This window comes from Bombina bombina, chromosome 2, assembly GCF_027579735.1.
Source record: "Bombina bombina isolate aBomBom1 chromosome 2, aBomBom1.pri, whole genome shotgun sequence".
Lineage (NCBI taxonomy): Eukaryota > Metazoa > Chordata > Amphibia > Anura > Bombinatoridae > Bombina > Bombina bombina.
The window spans coordinates 511,218,845-511,241,736 of record NC_069500.1 but is presented as its reverse complement, the minus strand read 5'-3'; the positions used below and the strand labels follow the sequence as shown (position 1 = coordinate 511,241,736).

Sequence of the window (22,892 nt, the reverse complement as noted above, 5' to 3'; positions counted from 1 at the left end):
TAGGAGCTGGTGACTGAAAAAGTTAAAATATAAAAAGACTGTGCACATTTCGTTAATGGAAGTTAATTGGAAAGTTGTTTAAAATGGCATGCTCTATCTGAATACTGAAAGTTTAATTTTGATTGAGTGTCCCTTTAACCAAATCCTTTGCAATGTACCCAATGCATAGATAGCCCACCTTATACTTTCATTAGGAAGCAGTATTACAAGTAATTTGTTCGGTCACTTTTACATTTAGCACTTTTAAAGCCAGGTATTAAAAGAAATTAAACAGTGATCCTTTAGTACAAAAATAAATAAATACAAGAAAACATAAAATTAAACAGGCTGTGTTAAAAACAAGAAACAACTTTTTTTTTATATATAAATAAGCACTTAGAAAGTGCTTAACTTAAGTTGATTTTTGCAGCAAAAATCTTCTACTGAGCATGGGCAAGAAACTGACTGCAGCCAGAGATGGTGTTTCCTAGCAACCACAACAAATGAAAAGCTACTTCTTTGCATTCATGTAGCTTCTTTGTGGGGCTGTAACAGGAATTAATGGATCCTGTACAAATTAAGTTGAAAAATAAATAAAAGGTAAAATCCTTTTAATATTATGAATCTATCTACACACACACACATATATACATACATATATATATATATATATATATATATATATATATATATATATATATATATAAAACCCAATATTTAGTGATTTTTTTCTTACAACAATGAAACCAACTGTAAACATGCTATTAGTTTAACCCAGTCTTACACCATACAGAGGGCGCTGGTGTGGGAAGAATTTCTTAATATTATGTGTAACTGTAAAATCAGGATGACTCATAGCTTATGGCTTCCTCTTGTATGAAAATGTTGTTCTTTAATTTTAGGAACAGAATCTGAGACATTGTGACATGTCTTGAAAATCATGACGAAAATGCAAAAACCCAAATGTGAAATAGTTAAGCAATGTCAATGTTTGTCTCCTTATATTTGCTGTTATCACATGCCCTGTGGAGGAAAGAGTTTTTAAAGCTAAGAATAAATAAGCAATATTTATTCTTAAAGGCATGGGGGGTGCTATGTTTAACCAGTATAGAGTGCTATAGCACATAATATTTTGTAATAATACAAATGTCAGTGACAAGATTTCAGGACACAGTGTTATCTTCTATGGGTGACCATAAGGGGAATGGTTTTTGAAGTGTAGCTCTTTATATCTAACTGTAAGCACCAACTCAGTCACTCATTTAAAGGGACACGAAACCCCAAACATTTCTTTCATGATTTAGGTAGAACTTAACATTTTAAACAACTTTCCAGTTTACTTCAATTATAAAATTTTCTTCATTCTATTGGTATCATTTGTTGAAGTAGCAGCAATGCACTACTGGTCTCTAACTGAACACATGGGTGAGCCAATGACAATCAGTATATATATATATATATATATATATGCAGCCACCAATCAGCAGCTAGAACCTAGGTTCTTTGCTGCTCCTGATCTTTCCGAGATAAACCTTTTCAGCAAAGGATAACAAAAGAAGGAAGCAAATTAAGTAATAGAAGTAAATTGGAAAGTGGTTTAACATTTTATATGCTGTCTAAATCATAAATGTCTAATTATGACTTTACTGTCCTTTTAATGACAAGACACCATTTTAAAATGATGTGCAACTCTCCTGCTGCACTGATATTATAATGTATAAGGCATTTTATATTTTCAAATGTTTCTCTCTCTCTCTCTCTCTCTCTCTCTCTCTCTCTCTCTCCCTTTCTTTGATTGGATCAGTCATTATTTGTTGGTCTCTGTTAATATTACAGTTTTTTATGGCAGTCTTTTTCTTTTTTTTTATAATTTTTTTATTGAGGTTTTGCAATGAAAACAACATACAATGATAGCCCTATAACAATAAGGACATGTATACCATTGTTTAATAAACATTGATATTTGTACAGAAAAGAAAACAACAATGAATGACAGTAAAAAGGCTTCTCAAACCTCTATTTTATAAATAGGATAGCTTAAATGGCTGACTAATTGGATGGCCACTTATGAGCCAGTTGGTCAAAAAAATTGAAACACATATGATAGTCAGATTGGCAGCCACTTTTGGGCTTCATAGTAGCTGATAGTGAACAGCGGATGAGCACCGCTTAGGATTTGATATATATGAGTGAAGTGGAGTCACGTTTGAAAAACATATAATAATAATAACCCAGTAACATAAAAAGTATGTGACATAATGATAATACATTTTCTATATGGGGGTAGGGGCATGGTTAGCGTTGTACAGCTCCGAAATGCTTTGTAACAGAGCATGTCGATCTTGTTTAACACAATATCACTGGTACTACAATTTTAATGCTATTATCATCCAATATTTAATAATGAAAACTTGTTGACAACTAGCAGGACAGCAAACTATGTGTACTTAATATGCCAGATAAGTTGAAGAAGTATATAATAATGATATAAATACAAGTTTAGACCTTGGGCCCAATGTCATTCAAAAGGATACATGTTTCTGGGCAATTGAAGACATAAACGAGATTACGAGTCTCGCTTTAGCCTTAAAAAGCAGTGTTGAGGGGTCCCAACGCTGCTTTTTAACTCCCGCTGGTATTACAAGTCAGTCAGATGCAATCAGCCAATAGGATTGACCTCACATTCTATTGGCTGATTCGAACAGCCAATAGAATGCAAGCTCAATCCTATTGGCTGATAGGATCAGCCAATCGGATTGAACTTCAATCCTATTAACTGATTGCATCAGCCAATAGGATTTTTCCTACCTTAATTCCGATTGGCTGATAGGATTCTATAAGCCAATCGGAATTCAAGGGACGCCATCTTGGATGACGTCATTTAAAGGACCAGTCATTCAGTCGTCGGCCGTCGGATGAAGAGGATGCTCCGCGTTGGATGTCTTGAAGATGGACCCACTCCGCTCCTGAAGGATGAAGATAGAAGATGCCATCTGGATGAAGCCTTCTGCCGGTCTGGATGTCCTCTTCTGACCGGATAGGATAAAGACTTCGGACCCTCTGGAGGACCACTTGTGCCCGGCTGGGTGAAGACGGCTCAAGGTAGGGTGATCTTCAAGGGGGTAGTGTTAGGTTTTTTTAAGGGGGGATTGGGTGGGTTTTAGAGTAGGGTTGGGTGTGTGGGTGGTGGGTTTTAATGTTGGGGGTATTGTATTTTTAAAGGCCCTTTGAAGGGCTATTTGTAATTTAGTATAGGGTAGGGAATTTTATTATTTTGGGGGGCTTTTTTATTTTATTAGGGGGATTAGATTAGGTGTAATTAGTTTAAAATTCTTGTAATTCGTTTATTTTTTTCTGTAATTTAGTGTGTTTTTTTTCCCGTAATTTAGTTTATTTAATTTAATTGTAATTAATTATAGGTAGTTTAGGTAATTAGCTTAATTATAGTGTAGTGTTAGGTATAATTGTAACTTAGGTTAGGGTTTATTTTACAGGTAATTTTCTACTTATTTTAGCTAGGTAGTTATTAAATAGTTAATAACTATTTAAAGGGACAGTCTACCATAGAATTTTTATTGTTTTAAAAGATAGATAATCCCTTTATTACCCATTCCCCTGTTTTGCATAACCAACACATTTATATTAATATACTTTTTACCTCTGTGATTACCTTGTTTCTAGGAACCTTCTTCCAGCCCCCTGATCACATCACTGTGACTGTTTATTATCTATTGTCTTAAATGTAGCATTGTTTTGTGCTAAATCTTAAATAATTTTCTGTGCCTGAACACAGTGTTATCTATATGGCCCACGTGTACTTTCTGTCTCTTTGTGTTGAAAAGAGATTTAAAAAGCATGTGATAAGAGGCAGCCCTCAAAGGCTTAGAAATTAGCATATGAGCCTACCTATGTTTAGTTTAAACTAAGAATACCAAGAGAAAAAAGTAAATTTGATGATAAAAGTAAATTGGAAATTTGATTAAAATTAAAAGTCCTATCTGAATAATGAAAGTTTAATTTATACTAGACTGTCACTTTAATAACTATTGTACCTAGTTAAAATAAATACAAAGTTGCCTGTAAAATAAATATAAATCCTAAACTAGCTACAATGTAACTATTAGTTATATTGTAGCTAGCTTAGGGTTTATTTTATTTGGTAAGTATTTAGTTTTAAATAGGATTAATTTATTTAATTATGTTAAATTTATTTCGTTTAATTTAAATTATATTTAAGTTAGGGGGGTTAGACTTAGGTTTAGGGGTTAATAAATGTAATATAGTAGCGGCGACATTGGGGGAGCAGATTAGGGGTTAATAAATATAATGTAGGTGTTGGCAATGTTGGAGGCAGTAGATTAGGGGTTCATAAGTATAATGTAGATGGCGGCGGTGTCCGGAGCGGCAGATTAGGGGTTAATAATATAAAGTAGGTGTCAGCGATAGCGGGGGTGGCAGATTAGGGGTTAATAAGTGTAAGATTAGGGGTGTTTAGACTCGGGGTTCATGTTAGGGTGTTAGGTGCAGACATCACTTTTATTTCCCCATAGGAAACAATGGGGCTGCGTTAGGAGCTGAACGCTGCTTTTTTGCAGGTGTTAGTTTTTTTTTTTCAGCCAGCTCAGCCCCATTGTTTCCTATGGGCAAATCATGCACAAGCACTTTTTGCCAGCTTACCGCTACCGTAAGCAACGCTGGTATTGAGGTGAGATGTGGAGCTAAATTTTGCTCAACGCTCACTTTTCTGAGGCTAACGCCGGCTTGCAAAAAACTCGTAATACCAGTGTTGGCTTAAGTGAGAAGTAAGAAAAAAAGGAGCGTTAGCACCGCACAGCCTTACCGACAAAAACTCATACTCTAGGCGAAAGTATGCTAAAATAGTTGAGTAACACTTGTAGCATATGTACCTCCTAAGACACATATTTTGATATACTATATACATAGCATATAGCCAGAAACTAACTAGTAGAATAATCTGCAGTGTGTTTCTGAGCTTTAAATGCAATATATACAAGTATAGAGTAGAGGCCCAATGGCTTAAAAGTAGTGTGTACTACCTATTGTATTAGATAGATAGCTAATGAACCTAGAGGGAAATTGGCATTTGTGATGGCCCCTCTTGGACCTTAGTACTGGTTAGAAAAAGTCTCATGTAATAAATAAATTCACTAGCGTCTGGAACTTGATGGTGAACAGGTAGGAGGAATTATAAATTGGCAAATATAATTTGCAATTAAATCTAACATATATAGTAAAGATAGCTTAGCAACTGATAGCTAGTTATGGAGCAAAGAAATAATAAACTAAGAACTTGTGGTCATGCTGTATTAGGAAAGGGTCCCTGCTGTCATTTGGTAGGCAAGGAGAGTATATCACTACTTCTAAGAGGTAACAGAATACATTAGTAGACTGATACAAAATCATAACATTTTATGTAGATATATAGTACTTAACCCCAGTTTGGGATATTCCTGTGATAGGTACATAAGAAGTAAATAAGCATGTAGCATACTCCTTCATTAAAAATGGGCACTAAAGGGCAACACATAAAACCTTAATGTGAAATTGATAGCTAGATTCTGCATTAACAGGCTAGTGGGTGACCTCCCAGTGTATAATGTTATTAAGTTAGACTATAAAGTGATATATGACTCTTTTAGATAGATATCAAATAATAGAAGGTGCCAACAAGTATCAGGGTATAGTCGTCTGTTTATATTTTTGGGGTAGTTTCATATGAGCTCTCAAGAGAATATGGGGAGGCAACTTTTCACCTTACATATTATGGAAAAATTTGACAGCTATTATATACGCTGCCTATTCGTCCTGTAGGTAATTTTCCTACCGGACCACAGTAGCATGTAACACTACAGTCGCTTCAATGATACAAAGTACAGGAATCGGAATTGCCACTATGGTCCGGGAAGAAAATATGGACGTTAGCATTTTGGGAAATTGCATAGGAAAAAAAAATATAAAGATATATCTAAATAATTTTTGTTAGAGAATAATCTGCTAACCAACCAGGCACCCAAGCTTTATATATATATATATATATATATATATATATATATATATATATATATATATATATAGTATCTAACATTAGGAGGAAGGAAACTAAACCATGTTCATACAAATAAACAAGAGAGCAAAAGTTTGGACCCTAAGATGAAACAGAAGTGTCCAGCTACCTTGTGGAATGATGTGAGTCTATATGATCAACCAACACTTCACCTGCATGGCTGGTCTGGATCGAGTAAGCGACAAGGGGAAAAGTCCTTCAAACCATAGGCTGGCTGCGAGTCAAGCAGACTTGGATAATTCATGGCTCCAAATGTAGGGGAGTGCAACCCAAGTATTGCAACACTCTCTACCACAACTTTGTTATTGTATATTCGATGGCTGTTTTTTTTTCTTCTTAGAAGAGTAAGTCTCCACTATGCCATACTGCTTCTTCTCTGTGACACTGTTGCATCCCCGGAGGCCGGCCGCACCTACTGTGGAACATTCCTTCTTGCAATCAGAGGCGTGAGAACCATCTCTGATAAAGGAAATCTCAGAGTCTCTCGTGAGTTGAATGGTCTTTTGTACCTCCATTGTCGTACCGATCTTGAGACATCCGCTAGCTGGGACAAGGGTGTGAGGATCGATTTTGTCCTGAGAAATTATTGGCTCTTGTGTAGACAAGACTACTACCAGCTCCTCCATTTTCAATCCAGCCACAGAATCGCTTGTGAGCTCCGATGAAAGGTGCTACTTGCATGCTTCAGGTTTCCCATGCTACGTAGTGATATCTTTTACTCTTGCTGTTCCAAGTACGTAGTGATCTCCCTTACTCCAGGATGTCCGCAAAGTATGGTTTAGGTTTTCAAAATAACGGAGCATCTGTTGCTCTAGATCTTTTAACAAAACCTGTATCTGCAAATAAATGTCCTCCTCCATGTTTATGTATGGGGTTCCAGGGGAGATTTATAATTTCAATATAGTGAGACTGCTTTACCCGGCTGATTAACAAACCAGGGGGGAGATGGTTTGATGAAATGATGGTGTCAGGCTGCCGCCTTCAATCATAGGAAGCCAAGGTTCGATTTTCTACCGATATGAACAGGGCGATATTAGTAACAGTTCCTTGTCTGCTTCTCTGTTAGTATCCCAATTTATGAAGATAGATGACTGGCAGAGAAGAGATAAATGGCAGGTTATTAAGATAAGAGGAGAGCTTCTCAAATTTGCGACTCATCATGACTGCGACCAGGACATGCCTCCCAGCAGTCTATTTTTTAAGTTTACTTTTAAAAGTATTTGGAGTTATAAAAGAACAATTTAAAAAATAAGTTTCTGTTCTTGTAAAATGGAGGAAGTTTTGTAATATAGAAAATAAATAAAGAGATGATTAATCTGTGGAGGTTATGCCTATGGTGTAATAATTCATAGAGTATGATTGATAGAAATAAGTTATCAAAGTCATCAAAGAAACAGCAACTAAAAATCTATATAGCAGAAAGGTAGTTTAGGCAAAATTTATCCTGAAGCGTACCTAAGGGTTAAGGCCCTTATGAACGGAATGTTGAGCTAGTTTGAGTGACAACATTGTTGCCTCAGTGGGGGGGAGAAGATGTACTCACCCTTTATATGTCCAGGACAGGAATTCCACTTTCTCTTTGCTTCTGTGGACTCCTGGAAGCTTCCACAACCCCCCCCCCTTTTTTGTTATGTTGCAGGTTCGCAGCAATCATTTTTCGGGTTCCACATTATGAGGTTGTGTAGCTAGCTAGTTGTACTCACCCTTTATATGTCCAGGCCAGGAATTCCACTTTCTCTTTGCTTCTGTGGACTCCTGGAAGCTTTCACAACCCCCCCCCCATTTTTTTGTTATGTTGCAGGTTCGCAGCAATCGCTTTTTGGGTTCCACATTATGAGGTCCTATAGCTAGTTAGCGGCATGAAGAGGATAAGGTGAACTACTTCTATAAGTAAGAGGAGCTATAGATTTTTTTATTTTCTGTGTGACTTGCACCTTGGCTTAGGCAGTTAGTCATGGACCTAGCCACTGGCTGAAAGGTTACGTGATGCTATTGCAGTGAAAGTGACGTCCTTAAGCTCGAGTCTGGGGGGAACACTGACTGGGTTGCAGCGGGCAGAGAACTCCCTAAGTTTCATCATGTGCGTTGAGCTAAACTTTGTCAGCTGCTTGGGCACTATTTGCCGATACCAGTTTTAGTTATGTTAATAATTGAAAGATGACTGCTGGTTTCTGGTTGTTTTACAATAAATGCAACCCTCAGGTCTTACATCCAACTCTTGTCTCTTAATGTTTATTTAGGGCTAGATTACAAATGGAGCTCTAAATTATCGCACTCCTGCAAACTGGCAAATTTGCTGATTGGTGGGCGCGCAATAAATATCCAGCCATTACATGTGGCTGGTTATTCCTACGGTGAGCTCCAATCTCTAGTTAATTTTCTAAAAGTGCCTGAAATGGCCTGAAAATAGAGGGCATTATAGTTTTTAATATAAACAAGAAGCATTTTTTTAAAAATAAAAAACTACTGCACTAGGCAGTTGTGGGGTCTAAAGAAGGTGGGAGTGGGGTATTGAAAAAAAAAATAGTGCCTTTACATTGCGGTCTATGGGAACTGTTTGTTCACAGTAAATATATATGTGCATTGCTTATATACATATATATATATTTATGTGTTAATATGTGTATATACACATATTAACACATAAATATATATGTATATAATCATATACATACAGGGTTCAAGTCCGGGGGAACGCATGGGAACAGAGTTCCTGAACTATTTTGTAGATGGAACTAAGTTCCCCCCGGACAGTAAACAGAAACGCTTCAGTAAACACTGCTGCTGCTGCTGGGAGGAGCTGGAGCACAGTCTGGTTAGAGGGATAGTGAAAACCTCTAGTAATGGGCAGTAACACTTCATTTAATACACTAAATCCAAGCCTGTCAGCGGTCCTGCTGTTTGATCACACTGCACTGTTTAGAACACATTGTGCTTACATTTCTATGTGGCTTGCTCTGAGGTTATTTAGCTCCCCTCGGCAAAAATAGGAATACGGTACCTTAAGTGAGTGAGACTTTGTGAAAGAGGAAAAGTCTGGAGATGCTGTCAGACACGGAGGTCTCAGCTCACCCTGGAAAGGAAGGAGGGGGAGGAAGGAGGTTGTGAGGAACTGGCTATGCTAAGCTAGCTATGACCCATGTGGGCTAAAAAACAAAATATGGACACCATGGATCTTGACATTTATACGCAGGCCGGATTGTCAATCTCCCTGATTGAAAGAGGTGGAGAACAGGGCAGGGAAATAGCAGTCTGATAAATGCTGCTTGATAAAACCTTACTGCAGGTTCGCTTGTTTCACAAACACCTTTAATTGCAAGGAATATATAGTGCGATCCCACACTTTTTTTTTGTAGGACTTGACCCCTGTATACATATGTATTTTAAAATGCTGCCCATCGCTGCGCTACTTACCCCTTTGTTACTGGAAGTGCTCTCTCGTGAGTACAATGCTTCCTAGCAATGCGAATGCGAGTTCGCATTCGCATTGCGCTTTACTTATAATACCAGCTCACATTAGCATGCGCTGGTATTACTCAGTGGAGTATGCAAGTGATATTTAGTGCTCCGCTCGTAATCTAGCCTGTAGTGTATAATGTTAAAGTTATAGTTATTCAGTTAAGTATTGTTAAGTAAGTTTATTTATGTCAACAGCTCAGGACAATAGGGCATTTAATCCCTTATGAACCCTTCATTTCCAAGCTCTCCTTGCAAACAGGTGATCAAATTTTTTTCTCCACAATATTAAATCATTAATATTTTCCTTTACTAACACCCATTTATAATTCACAGCTTTACTCTTTCTAATACCATTGATATATATTTATAAGAAATATTGAAAAAAATAAATGTACTATTTATTGCAAATAATTATAGCACCTGACTGTAGAGTCTTCCTAATGGGACAGAGTTTAACTATGCCTTAAAGTGACCTTGGTAACAAATTGATACTTATTTACACATTATAGACATAGAATGAAATTGATAACATTTAAATAAGTTTATATTATTTTTTTCTTACAAATTCAACCAAAAATGAGCAGGTTCTTTTTCTCTCAGCAGCTTCTGAACGCCCAACATTTATCCTTGAACCAGAGAATCCTGTATATATTGTGGGAGACAGTGTGGCAATGAGATGTTTGGCTGAGAATCCAACTACCATCAGTAGTTATGAATTCTACAAAGATGGTGCAAAGATATCTGAGTACCGTAATGACAATAGAAATCACCTTCTCAGAATAAATTCAATTACAAAACAGAATGAAGGTTTCTATTTCTGTAACTATGTCAGAGCAAACATATCTGCGGAGAGTAACTCCGTAAAATTCAACGTAATTGGTAAGATTTTTTTTTTTTTTTTAAAGTCCAGAAATCATCTGGTTTCTGTCGGAAAAAAATCTGTAAAATCCTGCAGAAATATTTTAAATAACTCATTATTACAATCCAGGAGCTATAACCACCAAAATATTGACATAGAAGGTCCAATTATTAAACTGTGGATGAAGGTCTCAGTGATTCAGGCTCACCACAAACGAGCTTCAAATGTCAGTTAAGACCACTGCTACTTAAACTGTCTATCACTTAAAGTGTGACAGATTTCAATCATCCTGATCTGATTAGGATGATTGACAGCCACTGCTCGCACGTGATTGGCCTCACATGAGCAGAGGGGGCATTACATGCTTGGACAATGATAAATATGATGCTTGGACAATGATAAATGTGGGTCAAAAATTGTACTGCTATCGTATGCTATATAAAGTTTTATGCCCAGCATAGGCATCCGGATGGGGAAAATAGGAGGAAACCTCCCTATTGAATATTGCTTTTGATATGCGATTATATGTATATATTATTTCTCTATTTTTTTATTTAATAATGTTTTATTGAGGTTGTTGGAAAGCACAACAAAAAGAAAAAATATAAACCGTTTACATATATGACAATTATAATATGACACCATCATACCTGAATATGATTTCACAGCTCAATGTTAAATATTATCATTCAGTAATACAATAGAATTATTGCTGGACTACCAACGGATTAATTGGATAAAATATGTATAGCTAAATTTTGGAACCTCTTTTTTAATTATTTTTGAAATCCTCTCATTACTCGACTGGTCACTCTCGAATCTTAATGAACATGAATTATACAGGGAGGAACTAGAATGATATGTACGGTCACTTTTGTACCATTACACATTATTTGTAGACTAGAATTAAAAACAGAAAAAGCTTATGTAGTTAGATCTTGTGGTTGTAAAGTGAAATGGTGAGTTTTGTCTGAAATAATCGGCGGATTATTTGTAAAGAGCTGGTAGCTTTATATATTGCGACTGATCATGGCTGCTTCCTAACCACGCCCCCTGTTTCTCTATTTTAACATTGTCATTGGTGGATGATTTTTTAATTTTTTTTTATTATTATTATTATTGCAATTGGAAACATTTCTGTGGACACTCATGATACCCAGCTAATTTATTTTACTTTTTGTCTTCCAGAAAGACCCTATGCACCATCTCTGATCGTGGACCCCCCACAAATGTTCTATTTTACAGGCCAGTCTGTAACATTGCGCTGCCTTGTTCGTAAAGATCGCCAGATTCTAGGCATCTTTATTTATAAAAATGGGATTCAAGTTGATGAGGCTGATAATTTTGGAGTACTGATATATGCAAATATCAGAACAATAAATGCAGGAAACTTTTCCTGTGCATACACATTGTCTGAATCAAACCTCATAGTCCAGTCTGCACAAACTAAAGTTACAACTCTGGTGGTAACAGGTAAGAGTGACATTTCAAACCATATCAACTCCCCAAAAATTAATAAATAAGATTTCCATTGTATAAACAGGGTAAAATTATTTAATTAACATTTCCTTATGGTTATGATCCATAACATCAGTGTTTATTTGAATAATTATTGTTAGGACCTCTGTTTGATTCTTGTGCATGTTAGGTCAGGAATTGTGTTTAGAACATATAATTACTATGCAAAAATAATTAAATTCAGTTTTATTATATATTAAATACACACTACAAAAAGCTTTTATCTGTAAAAAATAATGACAAAAATTATAATAGGAATTAATTAATATTTAAAGGGACATTAAACTGCACATTTTTCTTTCAAGATTCAGATAGAACATTCAATTTAAAACAATTTATTTCCAACGTTCTTCTATTATCAAAATGTCTTTGTTTTATTGTTATCCTTTGTTAAAAAGCAGGAGGGTAAGTTCAGGAGTGCACACGTGTCTGACGCATTATATGGCAGCAGTTTTGCAACAATGTAATATTAAGCAAGAGCACTAGAGGGCAGCACTATTTCTTGTCATGTAGTGCTGCAGACATGTGCACACTACCTATCTGGATATCTCATTAACAAAGAATAACAAGAGAACGACGCAAATTTGATAATAGAAGTAAATAGGAAACTTTTTAAAAATTGTATTCTCTATCTTAATCATAAAAGAAAAGGTTTGGGTTTTATGTCCCTTAAAAAGAGCAATTAAATTTTTTTTTTGAACAACAATAATACGCTAAGTGAAAACTGTTGAAGCTGATATTGAAAGAAGTGTATATGCACAAGTTACCCTTAGGGACAGATTGCTCACTGGTTGGTAAGAACAATGCCCTCAGCTTTATTGTTTGGCAAGGAGGAGTTGCCAATGCCATTTAAAAAAAAAAAATATATATATATATATATATATATATATATATATATAATTCATTATAAATCCCCTCGTTCATATGTGACAAAAATGAACATCCATTACATCCATCCTCTCCAGGCATCTAACTTCTTATAACTTATTATAAAAGAGTCAATATTTTTTTTTTTTTAACTTTCAGACCCCCTTCCATCACCATCACTAAGGTTTTACCCCAACCTTCCCGAGATTCAAGGCAGAGAGATAAAGCTTCTGTGTGAGTCTCCTAAACCTTCCACCATTCGTGGATATCGTTTCTACAAAAATGGAAACGACCTGACCAGAGGAGCAATGCACCTGGAAAATGTGTTCATCATAACTAATTACAATAATGTCTCAGAAGGCTGTTATTTTTGTGTGGCCTATAGAATAGAACAGGGAATCGAGATTCCGTCTGCCGAGAGTAACAGTCTGTTTCTAACATCAAACGGTAAGACCTTCCTTTTCACTAGTAGAAGATATTATGTAAAATTCACAAACAATAAGAAAACAAGGAACATGGATTTAGCACTTTAAACATAAATATCCTATTAAAATAGATTTTATTTCTGTGATACAATGACAATTATGCAGTCCTCATTGCTGTGCAACAAATTGATAATTGGTGAGAATATATGGTGTATGATGTTCGTATGTGAGGAAAGTAATGTTTTAATACTTTTACACAAAGCTAGCCACTGAATACATCACTTACTAGAAAATGTAGTGATTGTATATGGGGGGTAAAGGAACAAGTAATTCTATGAAAGAAATTTTACTTTATTTATACTCATTTAAAGCTTCACTTTAGGAGTTTTTTTATGAGAAAATATTATTCACAACGTTTCCTTGCACATGATATTTTCAAAAAATAATTTTGCACTCTTAAAAAATGATAAATACATAGGGTTTGACTACAAGTGGATTGCAAAAACGTTAGCACTGTTGATCGCTAACACCACTCAAGGTAAATCCAAAGTGCTCCCATGTTTGCACTCGTATTACAAGTTGAAAGTAAAAAGTTAGCACTCAAGCAAAATACTCAGACGCGCTAAAATCTGGAGATAGGATAATGCATGAGCGCTAACTCCCTTTCTCCATAGAGTTCTATGCGGCACGCTAAAAAAAAAAAGCCCTTTCGCTCAAGCGCTTACCCGAAGATGTACTAAGACAAATGAAAGTGAATTAAGAATAGTTCAAATATCTTTGTTCTCCAGTTAGAAGATAACATTATTTTTACTTTAAATACATACACACACACACATATATATAAAGTGGATATAAAAAGTCTACACACCCCTGTTAAAATGTCAGGTTTCTGTGATGTAAAAAAATGAGACAAAGATAAATCATTTCAGAACTTTTTCCACCTTTAATGTGACCTATAAACTGTACAACTCAATTGAAAAGCAAACTGAAATCTTTTAGGTAAAGGGAAATAAAAATAAAAAAACTAAAATAATATGGTTGCATAAGTGTGAACACCCTTAAACTAATACTTTATTGAAGCATCTTATGATTTTATTACAGCACTCAGTCTTTTTGGGTATGAGTTTTTCAGCATGGCACATCTTGACTTGGCAAGATTTGCCCACTCTTCTTTGCAAAAACACTCTAAATCTGTCAGAATGCGAGGGCATCTCCTATGCACAGCCCTCTTCAGATCACCCCACAGATTTTGAATTGGATTCAGGTCTGGGCTCTGGCAGGGCCATCCCAAAACTTTAATCTTCTTCTGGTAAAGCCATTCCTTTGTTGATTTGGATGTATGCTTTAGGTCGTTGTCATTCTGAAATATGAAGTTCCTCTTCATGTTCAGCTTTCTAGCAGAAGCCTGAAGGTTTTGTGCCAATATTGTCTGGTATTTTAACTGTTCATTATTCCCTCTACCTTGACTAAAGCCCCAGTTCCATCTGATGAAAAACAGCCCCAAAGCATGATGCTGACACCACCATGCTTCATTGTGCGTATGGTGTTCTTCTGGTGATATGCAGTGTTGTTTTTGAGCCAAACATATCTTTTGGAATTATGGCCAAAAAGTTCAACTTTGGTTTCATCAGACCAGAGCACCTTTTGCAACATGCTTTTGGGAAACTTCAGATGTGTTTTTGCAAAATTTAGCCAGCCTTGGAGGGACATCCAGTTCTTGGTATTTTCACTGTTGCACCATATTTTCTTCACTTGAGGATGACTGTCTTCACTGTGTTCCATGGTATATCTAATGCCTTGGAAATTCTTTTGTACCCTTCTCCTGACTGATACCTTTTAACAGTGAGAGCCCTCTGATGCTTTAGAAGCTCTCTGTGGACCATGGCTTTAGCTGTAGGATGCGACTAACAAAATATCAGGAAAGACCTACTAGAACAGCTGAACTTTATTTGGGGTTAATCAGAGGCACTTGAAATGATGACAGGTGTGTACTGACTCCTATTTAACATGATTTTGAATGTGATTGCTTAATTCTGAACACAGCTACATCCCCAGTTATAAAAGGGTGTTCACACTTATGCAACCATATTATTTTTTTATTTTTTTTTTTATTTCCCTTTTCCTAAAAGATTTCAGTTTGTTTTTCAATTGAGTTGTACAGTTTATAGGTCACATTAAAGGTGGAAAAAGTTCTGAAATGATTTATCTTTGTCTCATTTTTTTACATCACAGAAACCTGACATTTTAACAGGGGTGTGTAGACATTTTATATCCACTGTATATATATGTATACTGTATATATATATATATATATATATATATATATATATATATATATATATATATATATATATATATTATAAATATATATCTATAGCTATATTTTTATCTATATACATATAAATCTAAAGAACATTTTCTTCTGAAAAAGTGACATGTGTAGAGTGTAATACTTTATTTTAATATGTTTTACACCGTACTTCAAGTATCAAGTTGCACATTTTTTCTAGCGCTATTATGTGTTGTGCTGGAGCGGAACACATAACTTTCACCTTGTAATATGAGTGATGTTTAGTGCCGTGGCTATATCCATTAAATGTAGAGGGCATGCTGAATGGTTGTCGGTGCACTAAACACTCTCTGGTACTTCTGTTTTGCCATGGACTTGTAATAATAATTTATGCTCTAATTTTAGTGTTCAAGCAATATTGGTAGCGCACCCTACACTATCAATAGCGTTCCATTTGTAATCTGGGCCATAGTATTAAATGGTATACTACTACATTTTTAAAACCCTTTAAAGGAATAGTCTAGTCAAAAGGTAACTTTCATGATTCAGATAGAGCCTGCAATTTTAAGCAACCTTCTCATTTACTCCTATTATCAATTTTTCTTCGTTCTTTTGGTATCTTTATTTGAAAAAAGCAGGAATGTAAGCATAGGAGCTGGCCCATTTATGGTTCAGCATTTGGGTAGCGTTTGTTGATTGGTGTCTAAATGTAACCACCAATCAGCAAGCGCTACCCAGGTGCTGAACTAAAAATGGTCCATCTCCTAACCTTACATTCAAATAAAGATACCAAGGGGCCTATTTATCAAGCCGTCAACTGTGCTGCATTTGCGGGCACCAATACGCTTGCCTGACATCGCCTCACATTGCCGCCGCGGACCTGAATACGCTCTCCAAATTTAACAAAAAAGCTGTCAAAAAGCTGCGCACCAAGTACGGGGCGATGAGCAGCGGACTGTTGTTAACAGTCATCGATCTTGCTGCTCTTCGGCTTTTTCACAGCTTTATTTGTATACTGTCACTAAACACCCACACTATACTAAACTGTTTAACCCCTATACCGCTGCTCCCGGACCCCGCCGCAACTAAATAAATGTATTAACTCCTAAACCGCCGCTCAAGGAGCCCACTGCCACCTACATTATACTTCTTAACCCCTAATCTGTCGCCCCGACACCCTGCCGCCACCTACATTATACTTATTAACCCCTAATCTGCTGCCCCCTACATCGCCGCCACCTACATTATACTTATTAACCCCTAATCTGCCGCTCCTACACTGCCGCTGCCTACATAAAAGTATTAACCCCTATCCCGCCGCTCCCGGAGCCCACCACAACTGAATAAATGTATTAACCCCTAAAACCGACAGCCCCCACATTGCAATAAACTAAATTAACCTATTAAACCCTAAACCTAACAACCCGCTAACTTTATATTAAATATTAACTCATCCCCATTTTATAATAAATTTAAACCTACCTTTAGATTTAAATTAAACTATATTAAACTAATAATTAACCTATTCTAACTATTATAATACAATTACATTAAACTATATTAAATTAATAATTAACCTACCCTAACTATTATAATAAAATTACATTAAATTATATTAAATTAATAATTAACCTACCCAAACTATTATAATAAAATTACATTAAACTATATTAAATTAATAATTAATCTAACCTAACTTTTATACTAAAATTACATAAAATTACAAATTAAAATAACTATATTATATATTTAAACACCTAATACTACTCAAATAATTTAATTCTACACTAAAAAATTACAAAGTTACAAAAAACGAACAACTTAGTTACAAAAAATAACAAACACTGTTACACAAAAAAATAAACACTAAGGCCTAGATTTAGAGTTCGGCGGTAAAAGGGCTGTTAACGCTCCGCGGGTTTTTTTCTGGCCGCACCATAAATTTAACTCTGGTATCGAGAGTTCAAACAAATGCTGCGTTAGGCTCCAAAAAAGGAGCGTAGAGCATTTTTACCGCAAATGCAACTCTCGATACCAGAGTTGCTTACGGACGCGGCCGGCATCAAAAACGTGCTCGTGCACGATTCTCCCATAGGAAACAATGGGGCTGTTTGAGCTGAAAAAAAACCTAACACCTGCAAAAAAGCAGCGTTCAGCTCCTAACGCAGCCCCATTGTTTCCTATGGGGAAACACCTCCTAAGTCTGCACCTAACACCCTAACATGTACCCCGAGTCTAAACACCCCTAACCTTACACTTATTAACTCCTAATCTGCCGCCCCCGCTATCGCTGACCCCTGCATTACACTTTTAACCCCTAATCTGCCGCTCCGTAAACCGCCGCCACCTACGTTATCCCTATGTACCCCTAATCTGCTGCCCTAACATCGCCGACCCCTATGTTATATTTATTAACCCCTAATCTGCCCCCCACAACGTCGCCGACACCTACCTACACTTATTAACCCCTAATCTGCCGAGCGGACCTGAGCGCTACTATAATAAAGTTATTAACCCCTAATCCGCCTCACTAACCCTATCATAAATAGTATTAACCCCTAATCTGCCCTCCCTAACATCGCCGACACCTACCTTCAATTATTAACCCCTAATCTGCCGACCGGAGCTCACCGCTATTCTAATAAATGTATTAACCCCTAAAGCTAAGTCTAACCCTAACACTAACACCCCCCTAAGTTAAATATAATTTTTATCTAACGAAATAAATTAACTCTTATTAAATAAATGATTCCTATTTAAAGCTAAATACTTACCTGTAAAATAAATCCTAATATAGCTACAATATAAATTATAATTATATTATAGCTATTTTAGGATTAATATTTATTTTACAGGCAACTTTGTAATTATTTTAACCAGGTACAATAGCTATTAAATAGTTAAGAACTATTTAATAGTTACCTAGTTAAAATAATAACAAATTTACCTGTAAAATAAATCCTAACCTAAGATATAATTAAACCTAACACTACCCTATCAATAAAATAATTAAATAAACTACCTACAATTACCTACAATTAACCTAACACTACACTATCAATAAATTAATTAAACACAATTGCTACAAATAAATAAAATTAAATAAACTATCTAAAGTACAAAAAATAAAAAAGAACTAGGTTACAGAAAATAATAAAATATTTACAAACATAAGAAAAATATTACAACAATTTTAAACTAATTACACCTACTCTAAGCCCCCTAATAAAATAACAAAGCCCCCCAAAATAAAAAATTCACTACCCTATTCTAAAATACAAATATTACAAGCTCTTTTACCTTACCAGCCCTGAACAGGGCCCTTTGCGGGGCATGCCCCAAGAATTTCAGCTCTTTTGCCTGTAAAAAAAAACATACAATACCCCCCCCCCCCAACATTGCAACCCACCACCCACATACCCCTAATCTAACCCAAACCCCCCTTAAATAAACCTAACACTACCCCCCTGATGATCTTCCTACCTTGTCTTCACCATGCCAGGTTCACCTATCCGTCCTGGCTCCAAGATCTTCATCCAACCCAAGCGGGGGCTAGACATCCACTGAAGAAGTCCAGAAGAGGGTCCAAAGTCTTCCTCCTATCCGGCAAGAAGAGGACATCCGGACCGGCAAACATCTTCTCCAAGCGGCATCTTCTATCTTCTTCCATCCGATGACGACCGGCTCCATCTTGAAGACCTCCAGCGCGGATCCATCCTCTTCTTCCGACGACTAGACGACGAATGACGGTTCCTTTAAGGGACGTCATCCAAGATGGCGTCCCTCGAATTCCGATTGGCTGATAGGATTCTATCAGCCAATCGGAATTAAGGTAGGAATTTTCTGATTGGCTGATGGAATCAGCCAATCAGAATCAAGTTCAATCCGATTGGCTGATTCCATCAGCCAATCAGAAAATTCCTACCTTAATTCCGATTGGCTGATAGAATCCTATCAGCCAATCGGAATTCGAGGGACGCCATCTTGGATGACGTCCCTTAAAGGAACCGTCATTCGTCGTCTAGTCGTCGGAAGAAGAGGATGGATCCGCGCTGGAGGTCTTCAAGATGGAGCCGGTCGTCATCGGATGGAAGAACATAGAAGATGCCGCTTGGAGAAGATGTTTGCCGGTCCGGATGTCCTCTTCTTGCCGGATAGGAGGAAGACTTTGGACCCTCTTCTGGACTTCTTCAGTGGATGTCTAGCCCCCGCTTGGGTTGGATGAAGATCTTGGAGCCAGGACGGATCGGTGAACCTGGCATGGTGAAGACAAGGTAGGAAGATCATCAGGGGGGTAGTGTTAGGTTTATTTAAGGGGGGTTTGGGTTAGATTAGGGGTATGTGGGTGGTGGGTTGTAATGTTGGGGGGGGGTATTGTATGTTTTTTTTTACAGGCAAAAGAGCTGAAATTCTTGGGGCATGCCCCGCAAAGGGCCCTGTTCAGGGCTGGTAAGGTAAAAGAGCTTGTAATATTTGTATTTTAGAATAGGGTAGGGAATTTTTTATTTTGGGGGGCTTTGTTATTTTATTAGGGGGCTTAGAGTAGGTGTAATTAGTTTAAAATTGTTGTAATATTTTTCTTATCTTTGTAAATATTTTATTATTTTCTGTAACTTAGTTCTTTTTTATTTTTTGTACTTTAGATAGTTTATTTAATTTTATTTATTTGTAGCAATTGTGTTTAATTAATTTATTGATAGTGTAGTGTTAGGTTAATTGTAGGTAATTGTAGGTAGTTTATTTAATTATTTTATTGATAGGGTAGTGTTAGGTTTAATTATATCTTAGGTTAGGATTTATTTTACAGGTAAATTTGTTATTATTTTAACTAGGTAACTATTAAATAGTTCTTAACTATTTAATAGCTATTGTACCTGGTTAAAATAATTACAAAGTTGCCTGTAAAATAAATATTAATCCTAAAATAGCTATAATATAATTATAAATTATATTGTAGCTATATTAGGATTTATTTTACAGGTAAGTATTTAGCTTTAAATAGGAATTATTTATTTAATAAGAGTTAATTTATTTCATTAGATAAAAATTATATTTAACTTAGGGGGGTGTTAGTGTTAGGGTTAGACTTAGCTTTAGGGGTTAATACATTTATTAGAATAGCGGTGAGCTCCGGTCGGCAGATTAGGGGTTAATAATTGAAGGTAGGTGTCGGCGATGTTAGGGAGGGCAGATTAGGGGTTAATACTATTTATGATAGGGTTAGTGAGGCGGATTAGGGGTTAATAACTTTATTATAGTAGCGCTCAGGTCCGCTCGGCAGATTAGGGGTTAATAAGTGTAGGTAGGTGTCGGCGACGTTGTGGGGGGCAGATTAGGGGTTAATAAATATAACATAGGGGTCGGCGATGTTAGGGGTAGCAGATTAGGGGTACATAGGGATAACGTAGGTGGCGGCGATTTGCGGTCGGAAGATTAGGGGTTAATTATTTTAAGTAGCTTGCGGCGACGTTGTGGGGGGCAAGTTAGGGGTTAATAGATATAATACAGGGGTCGGCGGTGTTAGGGGCAGCAGATTAGGGGTACATAAGTATAACGTAGGTGGCGGTCGGCAGATTAGGGGTTAAAATTTTTAATCGAGTGGCGGCGATGTGGGGGGACCTCGGTTTAGGGGTACATAGGTAGTTTATGGGTGTTAGTGTACTTTAGGGTACAGTAGTTAAGAGCTTTATAAACCGGCGTTAGCCAGAAAGCTCTTAACTCCTGCTATTTTCAGGCGGCTGGAATCTTGTCGTTAGAGCTCTAACGCTCACTGCAGAAACGACTCTAAATACCGGCGTTAGGAAGATCCCATTGAAAAGATAGGCTACGCAAATGGCGTAGGGGGATCTGCGGTATGGAAAAGTCGCGGCTGTAAAGTGAGCGTTAGACCCTTTAATCACTGACTCCAAATACCAGCGGGCGCCCAAAACCAGCGTTAGGAGCCTCTAACGCTGGTTTTGACGGCTACCGCCGAACTCTAAATCTAGGCCTATGTTACAAAAAAAAAAAAGAAATTATCAAAGCTTTAAACTAATTACACCTAATCTAAGGGCCCTATGAAAATAAAAAAGCCCCCCCCCAAAATAAAAAAACCCTAACCTACAATAAACTACAAATAGCCCTTAAAAGGGCCTTTTGTGGGGCATTGCCCCAAAGTAATCAGCTCTTTTACCTGTAAAAAAAAATACAAATACCCCCCCCAACAGTAAAACCCACCTCCCACACAACCAACCTCCCAAATAAAATACTATCTAAAAAAACCTAAGCTTCCCATTGCCCTGTAAAGGGCATTTGGATGGGCATTGCCCTTAAAAGGGCATTTAGCTCTATTGCAGGCCCAAGTCCTAAAAAAAATCCTAACACTAACCCCAGAAGATTTACTTACAGTTTTGAAGATCCGACATCCATCCTCCAAGAAGTCGGGAAAAGTCCTCAACGAAGTGGCCGAAGTCTTCATCCAAGCCCGCAGAAGTCGTCACCCAGACGGCATCTTCTATCTTCATCCATCCGGCGCGGAGAGGCTCCATCTTCAAGACATCCAACTTGGAGCATCCTCTTCCTTCCGACGGCTACCCACAAATGAAGGTTCCTTTAAATCAGCCAATAGGATTGAGCTTTCATCCTATTGGCTGATCCAATCAGTCAATAGGATTGAGCTTGCATTCTACTGGCTGATTGGATCAGCCAATAGAATGAAAGCTCAATCCTATTGGCTGATTGCAACAGCCAATACGATTTTTTCAACCTTAATTCCGATTGGCTGATAGAATTCTATCAGCCAATCGAAATCTAAGGGACGCCATCTTGGATGACGTCATTTAAAGGAACCATTTGTCTGTAGTCGTTGGAAGGAAGAGGATGCTCCGCGTCGGATGTCTTGAAGATGGAGCCGCTCCGCGCCGGATGGATGAAGATAGAATATGCCATCTGGGTGAAGACTTCTGCGGGCTTGGATGAAGACTTCGGCCGCTTCGTTGAGGACTTCTCCCGGGTTCTTGGAGGATGGATGTCGGATCTTCAAAACTGTAAGTAAATCTTCTGGGGTTAGTGTTAGTATTTTTTTAAGGGTTTATTGGGTGGGTTTTAGTTTTAGATTAGGACTTGGGCCTGCAATAGAGCTAAATGCCCTTTTAAGGGCAATGCCCATCCAAATACCCTTTTCAGGGCAATGGGGAGCTTAGTTTTTTTTAGATAGTATTTTATTTGGGGGGTTGTGTGGGTGGTGGGTTTTACTGTTGGGGGGTATTTGTATTATTTTTTACAGGTAAAAAAGCTGATTACTTTGGGGCAATGCACCGCAAAAGGCCCTTTTAAGGGCTATTTGCAGTTTATTGTAGGTTAGGGTTTTTTTATTTTGGGGGGCTTTTTTATTTTCATAGGGCCCTTAGATTAGGTGTAATTAGTTTAAAG

The 22,892-nt window shown here is 37.0% G+C and overlaps 1 protein-coding gene across 1 annotated transcript in view; it reads left to right on the top strand.

Annotated features, from left to right (window-relative positions):
- Window positions 1-22,892, top strand: part of LOC128647113 (immunoglobulin superfamily member 1) — a 230,233-nt gene that overhangs the window by 89,012 nt on the left and 118,329 nt on the right. The window contains exons 4-6 of the mRNA XM_053699929.1: window positions 10,127-10,402; window positions 11,571-11,855; window positions 12,927-13,214. Coding sequence (XP_053555904.1) covers window positions 10,127-10,402; window positions 11,571-11,855; window positions 12,927-13,214 — 849 coding nt within the window. The remainder of the gene's footprint in view (window positions 1-10,126; window positions 10,403-11,570; window positions 11,856-12,926; window positions 13,215-22,892) is intronic.